The following is an 18,761-nucleotide window of genomic DNA, read 5'->3' as shown; positions in this document are numbered from 1 at the left end:
TTTGGACTAGTTTGAATCTCGGTCTATTTCTGTAATTTATTCTTACATACTTTTGATTTTTTAACCCTGTATGCGTACATTGCCTATGAAAATTTTAAAATTGTTTGTATGCACATTGAACGACAAATTTATGTGACGTGTATAATTTTTCTGACGTCGGACACTCAAGTAGATCCATGTGTTCGTGGATAGGTTTTTGTGTCCTGTTAAATTGTTCCTTTTAAAAGTTTTGGATTCTCATAAATTCTATGTATAACTTTTGGACTAGTTCGATTTCTGTAGTTTATTCTTACATACTTTTGATTTTTTGGCCCTGTCTGCGCTCATTGCCTATGTGGAATTTAAAATTGTTTATAATCCAGGTACTTTTGATAACTATTGTATGCACATTGAACGACAAATTTATGTGACGTATATAATTTTTCTGACGTCAGACACTCAAATCAATCCATGTGTTCGTAGATAGTAGATGTTGTTGTGTCCTGTTAAATTGTTATACGATGATGACTGATGTTCCCATATTTTGACTATTTTATTGATTGTGACTGTTTATTTAACGCATCATGTAAATGTAACGGAATTTGATGAGACTGTTATTAAAGTGAGAGGGTTAGCGCTATAGAACCAGGTTTAATCCACCATTTTCTACATTTGAAAATGCCTGTACCAAGTCAGGAATATGACAGTTCTTGTCCATTCGTTTTTGATGCGTTTTGTTTTTTGATTTTGCCATGTGATTATGGACTTTCCAAATTGATTTTCCTCTGAGTTCAGTATTTTTGTGATTTTACTTTTTACTTACCTCGAGATGTATTTGAAGTTTATCACAATATTCACATTATGAGACGACAATAGAATCATGGTGCATGTGTCTGATGCAATGAAACACGAACTTGCACGAGTCATGATTCGAATAGTCGTTACTGTTTCGCTATTCCGTGACAGGAACTATGGATTGTGTTTGGGAGGGCAAAAAGCTTTGGATAAATATATATCAATGACCTTTCAAATGCACCTGGCAATGCGTGATTACACACACTTATTGTGATCCATGTCTTTACCAGTTGATATATGGTTCTCTGATTGCTTGAAAAGGAAAAAAAGACTGCGTGGGAGACATTGATGGCATTTGAAGATGTGACTTTGGCATAATGAATGATGATTGACAGCCTAAATCACCGAGGTTTAACTGTAAGATCACACAAACTTATGAGATGGGGTAAACACGGTTAACGAATCAAGAAAATAACTATTTGCGCAAAAGGGAAGACTAATTGAGGGTATTCTCTCAACTTGGTCTAGTTTTTTCCAGCATGTAAAACGTGCAATATAATAAAAGCAGGTGTTTAGGGGGACGAGCTTGGAACTGACTCTTATGCTACCCAGTTCAGGCGCTAATGGATGGCGAAGGGAGAAAGAGGGTAACTTTTAAATAACTCTTTCTAAGGCCTCATTATTTTGTCAGAAGCTTGTACATTGTGGATGTACTGGGGAATGCGGTTCAATGCTAAAAAATGCTACATCCTAAGCATCAGAAACAAAAGCCATACAATCTACAGTTTAAATGGACACATACTACAACAAGTCAAGCATAACCCGTACCTAGGCCTACAAATCTCGAAAGACCTCAAATGGACCACCCACATATTAAACGTGGCAAAATAAGCAAATTCAACACAAGGCTTTCAAAGAAGAAACATGAAATACTGCACACAAGATTGCAAAAAAAAAAAAACAGCTTACATCTCGCTCGTTCATCAACGATGGAATATGGAGCCATAGTATGGGACCCCTACACGGTAACAAACATAAATAAGCTAGAAATGATACAACGTCAAGCGGCAAAAGTTATCACCATAGATTACAAGTTAAGAGAGGACGGATGTGTCTCCAATATGCTTGCCCAACTGGAACTACAAGACCTCCAGACAATTGCAAGACGAACAAGCTAGAAGTTGATATTTATGTACAAAGTGGTTTAGGGACTGATTCCCGCTATTGAACCAGAAAAAATTCTCAAAAAAGCACGTCCTAAGAGAAACATAACTGCCAAGAAGTTCGAAAAATACCACCCAACAAATATTGTGGAAAAGCAAGTAAAGAATCACTCTAAGTGTTTTGACATTCCACTAAGCAAAACATCACAATACTCAAACTCATTCTTTGTAAAGACAGCGATCGCGTCGAATCAGCTAGACGACACTGTAGTGCGCGCATCAAGCGTAGAAAGCGTCAAATCTACTCTTACGCCTCGTCAATAAATCGGCGTCGCTCTCTCAAACTGTTATATTAAAGCCAGAATTGGTATTGACAACGTATTCATAGAGATACAGATACAGATACATAGGATGTCGCGGTCGTTGTTAATGTGGAAAATCGGGTCTCCCGTGCACTGCTTATATATATATATATATGTATACTGTGAATAAACATGTATTTTAAGCAAAATAGTAGTAATTTGAAAAATGTTTTAGTACTTCAGTAATTTTTATTTTGTTTTAACCAATCTATTTAAAACTTTAAATCCAAGATATTGATTGAGGACTCATTTTTGAAATTTACACCATATTGGGTTTTTTTTTTTACCGGAAGTGTAATTTAAAAATTTACAACAGAATAAAATTAGTGGTTTTGAGGATAACTAGAAGCCAATATTTTAATGACAAGCAAAACAAAGAACAAACAAAAAACATTTTCTTTAGATTTTGAAAAATAAATATTAAAATAGAAAATTGATATTTCTATGTCCGCCATTCTGGATATTACCGGAAGTAAGGTTTTTAAAGAGATATGTCTTATACATTGTATCCATGAGAAGTACAAAAGAAAGGTTCCTGTTCAATGTAATGATAGTACCAATACATTAAAACACATTTCAATTACCCTCCCTAAAAATAAGCTTATTCTAGTACTATATCCGCCATGTTGGATTTTACCGGAAGTAAGGTTTTTGAAGACATCTTATCTATATCATAAATCCAAAAGTAGTATATAACAAAGGTTGGTACCAAATATTATGTTAGTAGCATGATAATAACACCTTTGCACATACTAGCCTTCGATATAGGACTGATTTAAGTATGATGTCCGCCATTTTGGATTTTACTGGAAGTGAGATATTTTTTTCAAATGCCTCCCTATCTGAAATAAAAGAGTAATAGTTGAGAAAGGTCTATGCCAAATTTCATGCTTGTAGCAGGATGTGCACAATTCGTCTGAAATATGCTTGTAACCGCCGGATTATGATGCAGTAAATAAGATTTGTTGTCTTACAAGTCATATTGGCGTTCACATGGATTTTTTGCCATCTTTAAATGATTTCATTTTACCCGTTTCTAAATATTTTATATCTTGACCGCAAACACCGCATCTTGAATCTCCGCAAGACTTTATTTCAAATTTCAAATAATGCCTATTTTAAATGTAGACGGGATGAAGCATATAGAAAAGAGATGGAACGTTATTTCATAACAACGTTCCGATCGAAATTAAATCCAGAGAATTTTAATAACGAACAATGCCGGAACGTCACAAACCTCCTTGACGACGTCGCCTATAGCGATACTACATCAGTTATCCTGAAGAGTCCCAATGGAAGGATGAAATCGATAGAATGGAACTGTTAATTTTTTACTTATTTTACTATTTTATTTAATGAATAAATATATATATATATATTCATGTTTGGGACAATATAACAAGTTGAATGAAACATATTAGGAGTCCCTAGGGTCACCCTACCATCTCCTGTTTAAGAACTGGGAAACGGTCAAGGTCCCCACCCCATAAATATATATATATATATATTCATGTATGGGACTATATAACAAATCAAATGAAATATAGAAGGAGTCCCTGAGGTCACTTCATCACCTCTTGTTTGAGAACTTGAAAATGGTCGAGGTCCCCATCCCTAGACCATATATATTCTAGCATGGGACAATATAACAAATCAAATGAAATATAGGGGAGTTCCTGGGGTCACCAAAATCCCTCATGTTAGAGAACTTGGAAACAGTCAAGATCCCAACCCCTGAACCATATATATTTATGTATTCCCCATGTTTGAGAATTTGGAAACTGTCGAGATACCCACCCCTTAACCATATTTATTCATGTATGAGACAATATCACTAATCAAATGAAATATAGGAGAAGACCATGGGCTCACCCCAACCCCTCCTGTTTGGGAACTTTGAAACGGTCAAAATCCCCATCCCTAAAACATATATATTCATGAATTGTACCATATAAAAAAATCAAATGAAATATAGGGGAAGTCCTTGGGGTCCCCCTGTTTGAGAACTTGGAAACGGTCGAGATCCCTACCCATAAACCATATATATCCATGTATGGGACAATATAACAAATCAAATGAAATATAGGGGAGTCCAAGGGGTCAGCCAACCCCTCCTGTTTGAGAACTTGAAAACGGTTGAGATCCCCACCCCTAAACCATATATATTCATGTATGGGACAATATAACAAATCAAATGAAATATAGGGGTAGTCCCTAAGGCCACCGTACCCCCTTCCTGTTTGATAACTTGGAAGCAGTCGAGATCCCCACCCCTAAACCATATATATTCATGTATGGGACTAAATAACAAATCAAATGAAATATAGGGGAGGTCCTTGGGGTCACCAATCCCCTCCCGTGTGAGAATTTGAAAACGGTAGAGATCTCTACCCCTGGGATCACCCTACCCCCCCTCCTGTTTGCTAACTTGGAAACGGATGAGTTTCCCAACCTAAACCATACATATTCATGTATTGTTCAATATAACAAATCAAATGAAATATAGGGGAGTCCTTGGGGTCACCCCACCCACTCCTGTTTGAGAATTTGAAAACGGTCGGGATCTCCACCCCTAAACCATATATACTTATGTATTGTACAATATAAAAAATCAAATGAAATATAGGGGTCCTTGTGATCACCCAACCCCCTCCTGTGTGTGTTTGAGAACTTGTAAACGATTGAGATACCAACTCCTAAACCATATTTATTCCTGTTCGTCTTTTCAAAAAGATTTGAATGAAATACAAGGTCAATCTCCTAGACGTCACATATGCATATCACTTTACTAGACCTAACCAATGTGTACTAGACTTTGCCCAATGTCAGGCGACCATGGGAATGAATAATTATGGGAGCTTTGTTTGGGAGACTTCGTCACAGCATCCTGTTACAATTATGTCTTGTTTATTATAAAATAATTTATTGATGCAAAAAATGAGTAGGTTCAAAGAATTAACTTAATTATATTTTGAATAATTTCTGATCCTTTAAAAATTTTCATTTATGACTCATTTTAAAGAAAACTTAAATCTTTCAAGCCCAAGAATGTTTGACCAACTGTTTTATAATCACCTGTCATATTATTCCAATTTTAGACATAAAGGACTTGGCGTGAAGGTAGGGGTCATTTACATTTACTATGGGCATGTCTGTCAGACCTCCCCTTTGATCCATGTAGTAGTAAAATTGAGAATGGAAATGGGGAATGTGCCAAAGATACAACCACCCGACCATAGAAAAAAAACAACAGCAGAAGGTCACCAACAGGTAACATTTGTCTGATTTGTGTCTAATACTTTGTACTGTAGAACACAAACTCAGTTTTCTTTCCAGGGAAGCAAGTCCATTCATACTATTACAAGCTCGTACTAAGTCAACTTGTACTACTAGCAGTCAACTAATACCAACGTTAACTATCAACTAGAACAACTGCAATCATTGCGAACTTGTACCACTGCAGACTCACGATACAACATATACATTGATATTGCGTTGCTTTTGAAAACCTTGATAAAATATAAACCATTTGCCTTAATAATTAATTCATTAAATAATTATAAATGTACAATATATGAATTTTTAAGTTTTGTTCATTTATATTCATTTAAAAAACAATTGAAGCAACATTGCCACAGTTTTCATAATTACGTTTGCCTTGGTTTTTGGTTAACTGCCTACAGCGCTTACAGTGCTTTGATTCTTGACAAATTTGTTGTTTTTATAGTGATAATAACACAATGTTGATTGATGTACCCCTATTTTTGATTTTTTTTTTACATTTTTACATTTTATATCTGTTCACGCATTGTTGTCAATATAATGGAATGTTATGCGACTGTCATACACGATAGATGTTTTTATAGCTAAAAGACCAGATCCTATCCACCATTTCCTACACAAGGAAATGCTTTGACAGTTGATTTCCTTTCGTTTGATGTGTTTAAGATTTTGCTATTTGATATGGGATTTTCCGTCTTGGAATTTTCCTTGGAATTCGGTATTTTTATTGTTTTACTTTAAAAAGGGTGTGTGAAAATGTGTTATGTCAACAATGCTACCCTATTTCTATCGATCTATTATTACCATTTCTGTATTGAATTTCAGACCATGTATCAATTATTGGAATCTAATTTGTATGATATGTGCAAGTCATGTGTTGAAAGGACATTACAACAACACAAACCTGTATTTTCACAACATAAGATGTGGTTGGAATCGTGCTGGATTTGTTATTGCTGATATACAGTGGAGATCACTTCTAACCTCTCATTAGAACTGTCAAAATAATCTGTCATAGAACTGTTATAAACTGTCAGGATCAGTTCTAGGGTAGAACTGTCTAAAACTATTCTAGGTGGAACTGTCCGAATCAGTTCTAGTCGTAGAACTGTCAGCAGAACTGACCAAAATCACTTCTAACCGTAAAACTGTCAGCAGAACTGACCTAATCAGTGCTTACCGTAGAACTGTCAGCAGAACTGTCTAAACTTTTCTAGCCGTAGAACTGACCAAACCTGTCAGGATTGTAAAACAGTTCTAAATGACGTTCTTAAACTGTTATATGGATAGAACTGTCTAAATCAATTCTAGCCATAGAACTGACCAAATCAGTTCTAATCGTAGAACTGTTCTAGCCTTAGAACTACTATAGTCGTAGAACTGACCAACGATTTTGTCAGTTCTAATCGTAGAACTGTTCTAGCCTTAGAACTACTATAGTCGTAGAACTGACCAACGATTTTGTCAGTTCTAGGTAGAACGGTCTAAAACTGTTCTAGGGTAGAACTGTCAGGATCTGTTCTATTTAGAACTGTTAGGATCAGTTCTATTTATAACTGCCAGGATCAGTTCTATGTAGAACTGTCTCAATCAGTTTTAGAAGAGGGACGAAAGATACCAGAGGGACAATCAAACTCATAAATCGAAAATAAACTGACAACGCCATGGCTAAAAATGAAAAGGACAAACAGACAAAAAATAGTACACATGACACAACATAGAAAAGTAAAGAATAAGCAACACGAACCCCACTGTTCTAGCTAGAACTGTATTAAAGGTGTCAGAATAACAGTTCTACATACTGTCCTAGAACAGTTCTCCTGACAGATTCTGACAGATTTGATGAGAGGTTAGAAGTTATCTCCACTGTCCTCCTGAATCTTACCTCAAAAGGTTTGTATTCACAAGTATGTAAAATATGGACCAATATCATTAAAATACAGATCCGGTGTCCATGCGACACGAATCTCACAAGATTGATTTAGTTTTTGTTCTGGTTATAAGAACATCGGCCATCAAGTGTATGAAGATGTGTATGATTATCACAAAGCCAGTGAATTCAAAAAGGTCTTCTAAACAGAATGTAAAACAGAAGGTCCGATCCTTTAAATCAATGGATGGACATAGGGGTCTCTTTTTTCATCGTTATGAAAAATTCAGGGTGTTCCAAAGGGTCTTTTGAACAGAATATTGAACAGAACGTCAGATCCTATAAATCAAAAGGTGGACATAGAAACTCTCTTTCATCGTTATGACAAATCCAGAGAGTCCCAAAGGGTCTTTTGAATAGAATGTAAAACAGAACGTTAGATCCTTCAAATCCAAGGGTGGACATAGGGTATCTATTTCCATCAGATTGCATTTGGAAAAAAAGACTGAAAACAAGGCAGCATGAAGAAAAATAGCAAGTTTTATTGAAGCTTTTCGATTAAGTCACTGATACTTTATTGCAGAAGACGGCCAGAAAAATATGAATGTTTGTTGCCTTGGACAGTTTCTCTCCTTCCTGGAATTCGATGTTTGACATATACCTTGTCTCCTTTTGTCAACTCCATCAGTAGAGAAACAGTGTTGGAATTATATTCTCTGCCAGGTGTAAATCCATAGGCAAAAACCTGACTGTTTTTGTGTATCTGGAAGGTGACTCTGGAGGCTGTTACCCCATACAGAAGACAAGATATTTCATACAATCCTGGTTTTGGAGCTGTAAAATGTCCAGTGGTAGCGTCGTAGTGATTCCCTATGTTTGTTTTCACATCACCAAATTTCAAAATGTCATGACCAGTGAATGTAACATGATTACCCTTGACAAATGCGAAGAATGCTGGTCTTTCTTTCAACATATCTAAAAAATATATGTTGTTTTGTTATTAAATGTATTTGTTTGCTTTATTATGCAAAAATAGTAAAACTGGATACATTTTAATCTTGGATGACATAGCTGGATTTAGTTCACATAACAAATTTGATAATTGAATCCAATAGAAAACCAATTATAGAATAAAAACATATTTTTAAGCATGGAAACATATTTAAAGAATGACTGAACAACACAAATATTCAGGAATGTTCGTATAGTATCTGTGATGAGTTAATAGTTAGTGTTTGTTAAGTTTTCTATGTTGTGTCTTCTGTACTTTTTATTTTTAGCCATTGCGTTGTCAGTTTATTTTCTATCTATGAGTTTGACTGTCCCCTCTTCGTGACTATTTTACCATTATTAGATTAGCTAAAAAAAAAAGATGTGGTATGATTGCCAATGAGACAACTCTCCACAAGAGACTAAAATGACACAGAAATTAACAACTATAGATCACTGTACGGCCTTCAACAATGAGCAAGGCCTATACTGCAAAGTCAGCAGAAGACATTTTCATTTCTGGGCCTTTTATAAGGCCCAGAAATGAAAATGTAAAACATTTCAAAGGAGAAAACTAACGGCCTTATTTATGTACAAAAATTTAACGAAAAACAAATATGTAACACATAAACAAACGACAACCACTGAATTACAGGCTGTTCACCTGGGACAGGCACATACAGACAGATTTTGGTGGGGTTAAACATGTAAGCGGGATCATAACCCTTCTCCTAACCTGGGACAGTGGCATCGTAGTACAACATAAGAACGAACTATAAAAATCAATTGAAAATGGCTTTACTCATCAGATGGACAAAAATACAAGTTGACGTGGCCGGGTGCTTATACATCCCAACAACAAAAAGACAGTTAAATGACAGCTAGTTCAAAGCCACTAAACACTTATATAAAAAAAATCATGCATCTAAGACTAAATTGTCAATCCGTACACATAAGGTATCGCAAGGCAATACTATGAATTCAGGATATAATTGTAATTGTTTCAACTAAAACTATGAATTGAAGATATAATTGTTGTTGTTTCAACTAAAATTATGTCTTAAAAAGGTGTCTTTAATTTTGAATATAACTTTACCAATGACATCATTGATATTAAAGGAACAGATGTTAGATTAATACACAGTGCACAATTTATACAATTTTCAAGACAATTAATTATTTAAGGTTATACCCACAAAAATCATTTTGTAACTCGAATATCGGAGTATATATTTCATTGAAATACTCATAGGTAGAATGAATGTAAGGTTGTGATCAATGCACAATATTTTGTGGTTATCTAAAGAAGAGATAAAATCTGGAAAATTGATATATAATAATATATATCATGCCAACCACATAAGGTTTTTAAATCTTTCTGTTTCTTTTTTTAGAGTGTTCGTGAAAACAAAATGTATTGCCTAGAAGGATGATAATATTTACTTAAGAGCCATTCAATTCGATACAATTAGAAATAGCATAACATGTGTGAATATAAAACTAATACGTCGACATAATAGCATGACATTACTAACAAGTAATATCAAAACCTAGGGAAAATGCGTAGCAAAAATTTAGTTCTTTAAATTTCTACTTTATTTTTATTTAAAAGGTGTATAAAAGGCCCAGAAATGAAAATGTCTTCTGCTGACTTTGCAGTATAGGCCTTGCTCATTGTTGAAGGCCGTACAAGTATCTATAGTTGTTAATTTCTGTGTCATTTTAGTCTCTTGTGGAGAGTTGTCTCATTGGCAATCATACCACATCTTTTTTTTTACTTTTCACTCTTAACCTTTCAGTGGTTTTTTAAATCATCGATTAAGTACAAGAAATATTTGACATTCAAATTTAAAATGACCTAATAATTGTTTTGTATAAAAATGAAAAATACCTTCAATTTTCTCCTGAATGACATCATCAATTCTGCAGCCTTCAGCTTGTGGAGTCGCACTTATCACAAACAAAATTAATATCAGTTCAAACATTTTAAAAATTTGTCAACTTGTTGCCTCTCATATTGACAAAATAATGATTTGTCCTAATCTTTTATAGTATATGTATAGCCTTGTAGAAGATAAATGCAGTTCATCTATCAGGTTTGTCTTTCCGTTTTATGTTGCGCAATTGTAAAACAGGAAAAAAAACATTTCCTTAAACATCTATTTAAAGTTCAGAACATGGTCAAAAGTATTTTTCACTTGCAATTTTTCACTTTGTATTTCATATTAAATTACGATTTTCAAAAAAATATTGTGAGGTCATTTCTGGTCAAATTCCAATTTTAACAAACTGATTTGTTGATTTTGTTATATTTTTTTTTATTTAAAGTGTTTTCATTTGATAAAAACACCGAAACACAATTATAACTTATTTTTCATAAAGTTAAAAGGTATATCAACCAAATTGAATAATAAACAATCAGGTGGATGAAATATATTGTAAACTTCAAGAATAAAAATAATACATTCATATAATCCCTTCGTCTGCATGCTTCACACAAAATCATAACCAGATTAAAAAAAACCAAGGAATCTACGAAATTAAAACAAAGTAAAATATTCCCCTCATGACTTTAAACTCATGACCTACAAACATTCTTGAATTATTGTGTTGTTCAGTCCTTCCTCAAATGATAAATATGCGTCACAACAAAATAATAAACAAATAAAAAAAAACAACCTGTGACAATTCTATTTGATACCATATTTAATAGAATCCAACCAGAAATGACTTTACATTAAAAAAAACAACAAAATATGAAGTATAAAGGTACTAGTTTTATTTTGGAATTCTTATTGTATAACACAATATGAATAAACAAAAGTAAATGTATGTCAAGGAGACAATTATCAACAACTTTTTTTTCTAATTAGATTTCGAAAGGTCAGCATATGACCTGGAATGAAAATAGGCCTGATACGTATGAAATGCTCTTAATAATTCATAGCTCACATTATCTTGGACTTGTGAACTTATACGCTTTTAGACACTTTTTATTTTTTTATGTTTTAGATGAATATATTCAAATTAACCGGTCATGATAAATAACTTGTATAACGGAGAAAATTAAAAAGAGTTGAAGGTTCTTTCGTTTTTAAGGCGACTCACCTTATGAAGAAAAGGAGAGGTAGTATACAAAAGTACTACGGACTTGTTTGAGACTAATGGACATGTATATGTCATTTTTTCAACTGTAAGGTATAGATGTCCCTGGGAAAACTGATTTATATATATTCCGTACTAGTACCAGTTTAAAAGATGATACTACAGTAACAAATTATGAACGAGTGTTGGCTGTAATTGTTGTTGATAAATAACTGAAGATAGTTCAGCGGACCACTGATTTGACCAAGTTTATACAATTTCAGAGCAGTCATAACATAAGTGATATTAGATTCCGGGTACTTGCTAGATAGATATAGGAAGATGTGGTGTGAGTACCAATGAGACAACTCTCCATCCAAATGACAATATAAAAAGTAAACCATTATAAGTTAATGTACGGACTTCAACACGCAGCCTTGGCTCACACCGAACAACAAGCCACAAAAGGCCTCAAAATTACTAGTGTAAAACCATTCAAACGGATGAAAGGCATTTATGAATAAAAATAAAACACAAGCTATTTAAAAATAAAATACAAAAAGAAACAGTTTAGATGATATTTATTACATTAATAAATGTGTACAATGTATAGGTTTTTTTAAATTGTATAACCTTACACTATATTTTTCTTTACATGGCTTATTGATTCATTGTTGCTTGCTTAACATCTAGTGGAAAATAGTTCAAACATGTTCAGGATAATAGCAAATGAACCATTAATCAATGTAACCAGGGGGTTGACCGTCATTGGTGGTTGAATATTTAGAATGTTACTAGAAAAAAGGGTATATTTGATAGGGAAAGAAGTTAATTTACTAATACCACAAAGAGTTGTTGCAAGGATTATTTGACAAAAATAAAAAAAATGTAAAAATTCTTCCTCTACCTAAGGCATCGGATTTAATGTCGCTATTCATGTTACACATTGCTTGTAATTTGTACATCCAAAACAGTCAAAAGGACGACCCGTTATGCAAGTGTTTAAACTACAATTTTGACAAATACCAAAGGTAACAATACACAGTTAGAAGTTTAGTTTCGCAATATGGACCTGTGATTTTTTAAATATGAAAGTTTTTGTACAATAAAATTGATTTTTAGATAATTGAAGAATAATATAGGCTTCTTTGTGGGTTTATGTAAACATTTAGATTTTTTTAACATGTTTTGTAGGCCATTTATATGATTGACAGTCCGTATTTTCCTATCCGTACCGTCCATAGGTCCATAAATTAGTGTAGTGTTTATCAACAAAGATTTTGCGCTCGATCTTTTCAATTTAATTTAATGGAAAAACGAGCAGAAATGCATATGATGTTTTTGCACCTCTTGATTGATATAAACCTATGGATTCAGGAAAGGTATCACTGTAATTGATTGAAATTTTCCTTTAGATCAAATTTTGGAGACTTTTGTGACATGTTCATCCCCTTTTTTGCTATATTTTGTATCTAAGAAATGCAGATTGTTGCCATGGTTACACCATAAGTGATTATATTTACCCTTATGGCCATAAGAAATCAAATCTATGGACGATTCTCTTTCTATAAGTATATACAGGCATAACACACACATAAAGCCTTCTTTGTTAGAAAGGAGGGGAAAGAGGGTGTTTAAAAATTATGAGTGTCAATTTTAAGTTTTTTTCCTAACTGTGTATTGCTACCAAAACCGTTTTTCTTATCCAAGTTACGGTTACGGACGAGAGATTATCCGAGTAACTGGTTAGGTAAGAATGCTCAATTTGACAAAACTGATAAATACTATCACCCTTAAATCTTGCAAGATTGATAACTATTTTTTCTACAAAGAATTATGATTCATCTTAATTAGTCATTTGATACTTTATTGTAGAAGACGACCAGAAAAATATGAATGTTGAGTGCCTTGGACGGTTTCTTTCCTGTTTGGATGTCGATGCTTGACATATACATTGTCTCCTTTCTTTAACTCCATCAGTAGAGACACAGTATTCGAATTCCATTCTCTACCTGTTGTATATCCGTAGCCAAAAATCTGACTGTTTTTGTGTATCTGGAAGGTAACTGCGGAGGTTCCAAATCCAAACAAAAGGCAAGATATTTCATACAACCCTAGTTTTGGAGCTGTAAAGTATCCAGTGGATGCGTTGTAGTGATTCCCTATGTTTGTTCTCACATCGTCAAATTTCAAAATGTCATGTCCAGTGAACGAAACACTGTTGGCCTTCACAAACGCAAAAAAAGCTGGCCTCTCTTTCAACATATCTGAAAAAATAGATGTTGGTTTATTTGTTTCCATAATTGTCAGTGATATTTTACTACGTAATTAGTAAAACTGGCTACAATTAAAACTCTTGAATGTTATAACTAGATTTAGTTAATATAACCAATTTGATTGCTGAAACACCTTCTCGAATCTAACTGTAAAGTGATGATATAATAGCAAATCTTAGATGAACCAAACTTGAGACGAATAATCCTTATTGTAGCTAGTATTAAGTTTGTCTTTTGTATTTCAGTCAATCAACATGCAAACACGCCATGGTGAAAAAATAGGTAAAAATAGTTTTAAATTTATATTTTAAAAAACTAAAGCAATAAGACAAAACTGACAGTTAACCAAATCAGAAGTTAAAGATCTATTTGTTTCTGATTTTTCAATTTAATTGGACACCCTTATTTAGACTTATTGTCTCTGCAATATAAATTCTGATGAAATTTCTCAGTAATTGGTTATCATCTTTAAAGCCATTTTAGATCAAGAGGAATTTTATGTATAAAAAATGTTCAGCAAAGTAAAACACACTTCAATAGATCCCCTTATAAGAGTTATTGCCCTTGACAAACATTTTCGTAAATTTTTTAAGTCCAATTCAGAATTTTTGATAAGGAGTACAGAAAAGTGAGACCATCGGATAAGTCATCATGACAGACATTGTTAATTAATCTTCTCTTAGAGTGTCTGCCCTTGAAAGACCAACACGAAAAACATAAAAAAGTAAAACTTAAAGATAAGTTAATTGATTTAAATCATCAAATGATCACCAATAAGTGTTATACTCTGAAAAGATGTTTTTTCTTTGGTACAAAAACTAAGACAGAGAGAACTTGACAAAAAACAATACAGCAAAGTACGACCTAAAAAAAATAAATCAGCATGAAAAATATCATCAATTGATCTCTCATAAGAGTTATTGCCCTTGAAAGATAACTTTACGAATGTTTTTAGTTTTTTCACAGAATCTATGAAAGATGGAGAGCATCTTTTAATGCAGAATTGTTCTGTAAATATCCAAATAGTCAATTTATCACTTAAATGAAAAAGTTAGTTATATGACAGTTGTTTTCCATTTGTAAGATGTGTTTCAGTTTTTGATTTTGTCATTTTATAAAAGACTTTCCATTTTTAATTTTCCTTAAAGTTCGGTATTTTTGTTATAATTATTACTTTTGAAAAAAAATTAATAGATGATTTTTGTCTCGCATCGAGGAGAATGGTGTGTCAAAATCTGTATTAATTGTAGAATTAGGTCAGTTTATGGTAAACAACAAGTGGTAGGTTAATGATATTTTAAACAGTTGTATTAGCATTGGTACATCTAATTACCATGGAGATTATTTGGCACCACCCCTTAGTAATAGTCTAATCGACCTTGAAACTTTTTCTTAGTTTACATGTATTAGTTTGTAATTAGATCAATTTCTGGGGAGCCATTAGTGGTCGGTCAATGGTATTATGCACGAAGTTGTATAAGCATTGGTACTTCTTATCTCTATAGATTAGTTTGTGATTGGGTTGTTTAAGATGAGGAATTAATGTAAAACCCCTCATCATTGTTTATTGACTTTGAAACCATTACATAGTTTACAATTTATTTTTTTTCTTTTGATTACTTTAAATTAAATAATATTAGATGTTAAGTTAGATATTACAGTTGGCAACTAGCTTTAAACAAAAAGCTATATTGATATTCTTGTAATTGTTATAAAATTCATCTTATAACATAATTACAAACCTAATCTCAATTTATGTCCAATTTTTGAAATTTACATGTGACGTCATTTTTTTTAAAGGCGTTGATACATTGGTTGATTAATTCTAGTATGCTGTTTTTATGTACTGTCCTAAATAAATTTTAGGTATGTTTGTTGTTCTGTGGTTAACATGCCGAAATGTATTATTATATTTATATTTAAATTTATGTTTTGCTCTTTTCTGAGTGTTCTTGCATTTATTTGTACAGTATTCCTGTCATGTTATGTTGTAATTTTAGCGGCATATAAAACATTGCCATAAAGCTGTACTTCAGTGTTTCTGTGTTTACATCGGTTCTAGCTTGTAACCCTGATTTGTGTTTTCTCAATCTATTTACGAAACATATGAATAGCGGTATACTAATGTTGCCTTTATTAGAGTATAATGCAGTGTATAATGCAAACAAGCTAAAGCCCCGACTATCTATTGTTTGAAGATGTCAAAAAATTGTTTTTGAAAATTCTAGAATGTAAGTAGACTTATGAGATATCTGTATTGTATTTAAGGCTATGCATAAAATTCATTATATTTTTCTCTAGTTTAATGCTATATATTCAAATTAATTCCATTTAGTATTCATTTTGGCTAAGAAATGCCTTAATTAAAAAAAAACTGTGAATCTGTTACGCCGTCTATTGTATCTAAATAATTTAACATTATAGTTCTACTCCCGATTTCAAACATATACACAAGACGTATTTATTCTTTTCGTAAGCTTCTGAATGGTTTAAATATTAACAAAAGAAAGATTGTGATGCACAAAATGTGTCTTTTTGTTCTTTTTTTTTAGAAATTACATTTAAAACTCAGTATTCAAAATGGTAACTTTCTGATAGAACGTCTTATCTTCCTGGTACCTTTGATAACTATTTATCTAACCTTTCCAAAAATTTGTCAACGTCCAATGAAAATCATCATTCAAAAATAATTGCATGAGAATTTCCTCATATATTTTGTTCTTTACAGCACAGACAACTCTATATGTTTTTTTCAATGTCAAGGTACTTTGATCAGATATAATGTCTTTTTAGTTTTTCGTCGCACCCAAATTGGCACCGTCCTGAAATGTAAAAAGATTACCAGTCTTGAATAAGAAAAGAGAAAAAGTATCTACCATTTGAGAATTTTAATGACACGTTGAACATTTATCAACAGAATGGTTAAATACCAGGTGGTTGAGGATAATGTAATTAGCCATTCAGTATTCATTCAACTTATGTAATTGGAAGCAAAACAGAAAACAATGTTTTATTTAACGTACCTTGGCATTTCTGTGGTGAGGGACTGTTACGTCCAGCATTATAAATCTCCATCTGCCAATTTATGTATTTCGTGAGATCAGATTCTGCTTCCGAACATTTTATCGGCTCAGCTAGGCCTTCGGTCAATACAAAGATATTGATGAAAAAACAGAACCAGGGAATATTCATTCTGAAAGAATTAACATGGCTTTTGTTATATGGAGCAATGTTATAAACAAAATTATATGAACGATAAATCAAAAAGAAGTAAATGAACGTTCTTCACAAAATCTATTACAGATAGAACTTATTGTCCTTTTTGGGATATTTCAGATTGACATGGAAAACTCTCTACTTAATTTAAGACAAAAGGGACTGTTAACCGTTCCTAATTGAAGTTTCAATTTTCCATTTTTGACCTTAATCATAATATTGAAAATCTATAATTACTTTGAAAAATGTCACATATGTTCAGTCTTTAATTTTTGGAATATATTAGTTTTGTTTTTCATTTTACATATTGTTTATATTTTGAGTAAATTGCATCTCAAATCTAGACTTTTAACCATTAAGTTCTGCAAATTGTAACACGTTACCATGGCTAAAACAAAAGAAAAGTTTAATTGACGAATACTTATTGTATAACACTATAAGTATAAATAAAAGTAAATGTACATGTCAATAAAATAGTTATAAGAAACACATTTTAACTAAAATAGACTACTAGATTGATACATATGACCTAATGTGGATATCTAGGTGGACATAGACTTACTAAATATCTAAATATGACAAGCTTTATATCAAACAGAATTCACATTATTTTGGACTGGTTAATTATTGATGTCAAGAAGAGAAAACTTACCTGATGAATAACAGTAGCTTCAATGGAGAAAATATATATGAATCCGTTTGAGATTTAACATATTTACGTATAAATCTTTTAATGAATAGACATAGATGTTGCTGAAAAAACTGCTTTATAGATAGTCAATGCTGGTACCAGTTTGAAAGATGACACTACAGAAACAAGTGATACCAGAATGCTGGCTGTCATAACTGTTGACAGATCCATAAAGATAGCTTGTGAGAAAGTATGTTTATACATTTTCAAAACAAATTTTACAGAATAAGGTATTGTGGCTCAACACGGTTAACTAGAATATCTTTGGAAAAACTGTTCACTTACAATTCGTTATTTTATCAAACAAAAAATCTTCTTGTTATTGATTATCCCTGAAATAATTTTTGTCTGTTTCGCAATAATTCTAACCATTTTTAGTGATTATGTAAAAATATTTATGGTTTTCAGGGATTACATATAATCAATAACGATTAGCAAAGTCCCTCAAAGATCTGGAATCCTACATAATCCCTGATTGTAAAACTTCACTGTTACATGTACATATCACAGAATACTTATCAGAACTTGTAGTTTTTCACCCTTTAAATACAAGATAAAAGTGCACTAAATAAACCAAATATATAATTGAATTTATGAACTATTCTCAATTGATTTTATTTCTGAATATGAGAGAGTGCGGGGGAATATATATTCAAGAACTTCGTTGGTTACATAGTTTTTAAATACTTAACCTTTATAATCATCGATACAATTTCGAAATAACTATCTTTGATCACTCTACATATGTTACAAAGATTATGTAAACGTTTCAAAAACTCTTTATAGGATTAGCATTGTGCCTCTTTGGTTGACAGAATTACTATTAAACCTTAGAATATAAAACCAAGTATAAAAGCTTTATATATCTGTGATTAAACATTCTCATGTTAAATTATTTCTAGAAAGCTTGTCATGCAAATAATTTTACATACCATATACCTGATACATTAGAAACAATTAGTTATTCGTAATCGCTCACCTGGTAAACGCATACGTGATCAGTTTGTAATATGAATGCATTTTGATGTATATTTTGGTAAAATAAAAGGTAAG

General features: G+C 32.4%; 3 protein-coding genes across 3 annotated transcripts in view; 1 reads left to right on the top strand and 2 right to left on the bottom strand.

The window, feature by feature from the left end:
- The window catches only part of LOC139480884 (trifunctional purine biosynthetic protein adenosine-3-like), a 483,263-nt gene that overhangs the window by 122,639 nt on the left and 341,863 nt on the right, over nucleotides 1–18,761 (top strand). The gene's annotated exons all lie outside the window — the stretch shown is intronic.
- Nucleotides 7,974–10,542, bottom strand: LOC139480889 (complement C1q-like protein 3). The gene is made up of 2 exons (XM_071263827.1): nucleotides 10,333–10,542; nucleotides 7,974–8,426 (listed from the first exon to the last, which is right to left on the bottom strand). The coding sequence occupies exons 1-2, from the start codon at nucleotides 10,424–10,426 to the stop codon at nucleotides 8,026–8,028; spliced, it is 495 nt and encodes a 164-aa protein (XP_071119928.1). The 5' UTR covers nucleotides 10,427–10,542; the 3' UTR covers nucleotides 7,974–8,025.
- On the bottom strand, nucleotides 13,372–17,768 carry LOC139480869 (complement C1q-like protein 3). Its single transcript, XM_071263799.1, has 3 exons — nucleotides 17,670–17,768; nucleotides 16,825–16,994; nucleotides 13,372–13,792 (listed from the first exon to the last, which is right to left on the bottom strand). The coding sequence occupies exons 2-3, from the start codon at nucleotides 16,991–16,993 to the stop codon at nucleotides 13,392–13,394; spliced, it is 570 nt and encodes a 189-aa protein (XP_071119900.1). The 5' UTR covers nucleotide 16,994; nucleotides 17,670–17,768; the 3' UTR covers nucleotides 13,372–13,391.

The sequence above is a fragment of the Mytilus edulis genome, chromosome 7 (genome assembly GCF_963676685.1).
Source record: "Mytilus edulis chromosome 7, xbMytEdul2.2, whole genome shotgun sequence".
In the NCBI taxonomy this organism is placed as follows: domain Eukaryota; kingdom Metazoa; phylum Mollusca; class Bivalvia; order Mytilida; family Mytilidae; genus Mytilus; species Mytilus edulis.
The sequence above is the reverse complement of the archived record's forward strand: the minus strand, read 5'-3'. Positions and strand labels throughout refer to the sequence as shown.

What these genes read in the sequence shown, in the direction of transcription:
- LOC139480869 (XM_071263799.1), bottom strand. Translation starts at nt 16,993, where the DNA reads ATGAATATTCCCTGGTTCTGTTTTTTCATCAATATCTTTGTATTGACC. An exon ending in CTCACCACAGAAATGCCAAG is followed by an intron (nt 13,793 to 16,824) that starts GTACGTTAAATA and finishes CTATTTTTTCAG; the next exon opens with ATATGTTGAAAGAGAGGCCA.
- LOC139480889 (XM_071263827.1), bottom strand. Translation starts at nt 10,426, where the DNA reads ATGTTTGAACTGATATTAATTTTGTTTGTGATAAGTGCGACTCCACAA. An exon ending in CATTCAGGAGAAAATTGAAG is followed by an intron (nt 8,427 to 10,332) that starts GTATTTTTCATT and finishes TATATTTTTTAG; the next exon opens with ATATGTTGAAAGAAAGACCA.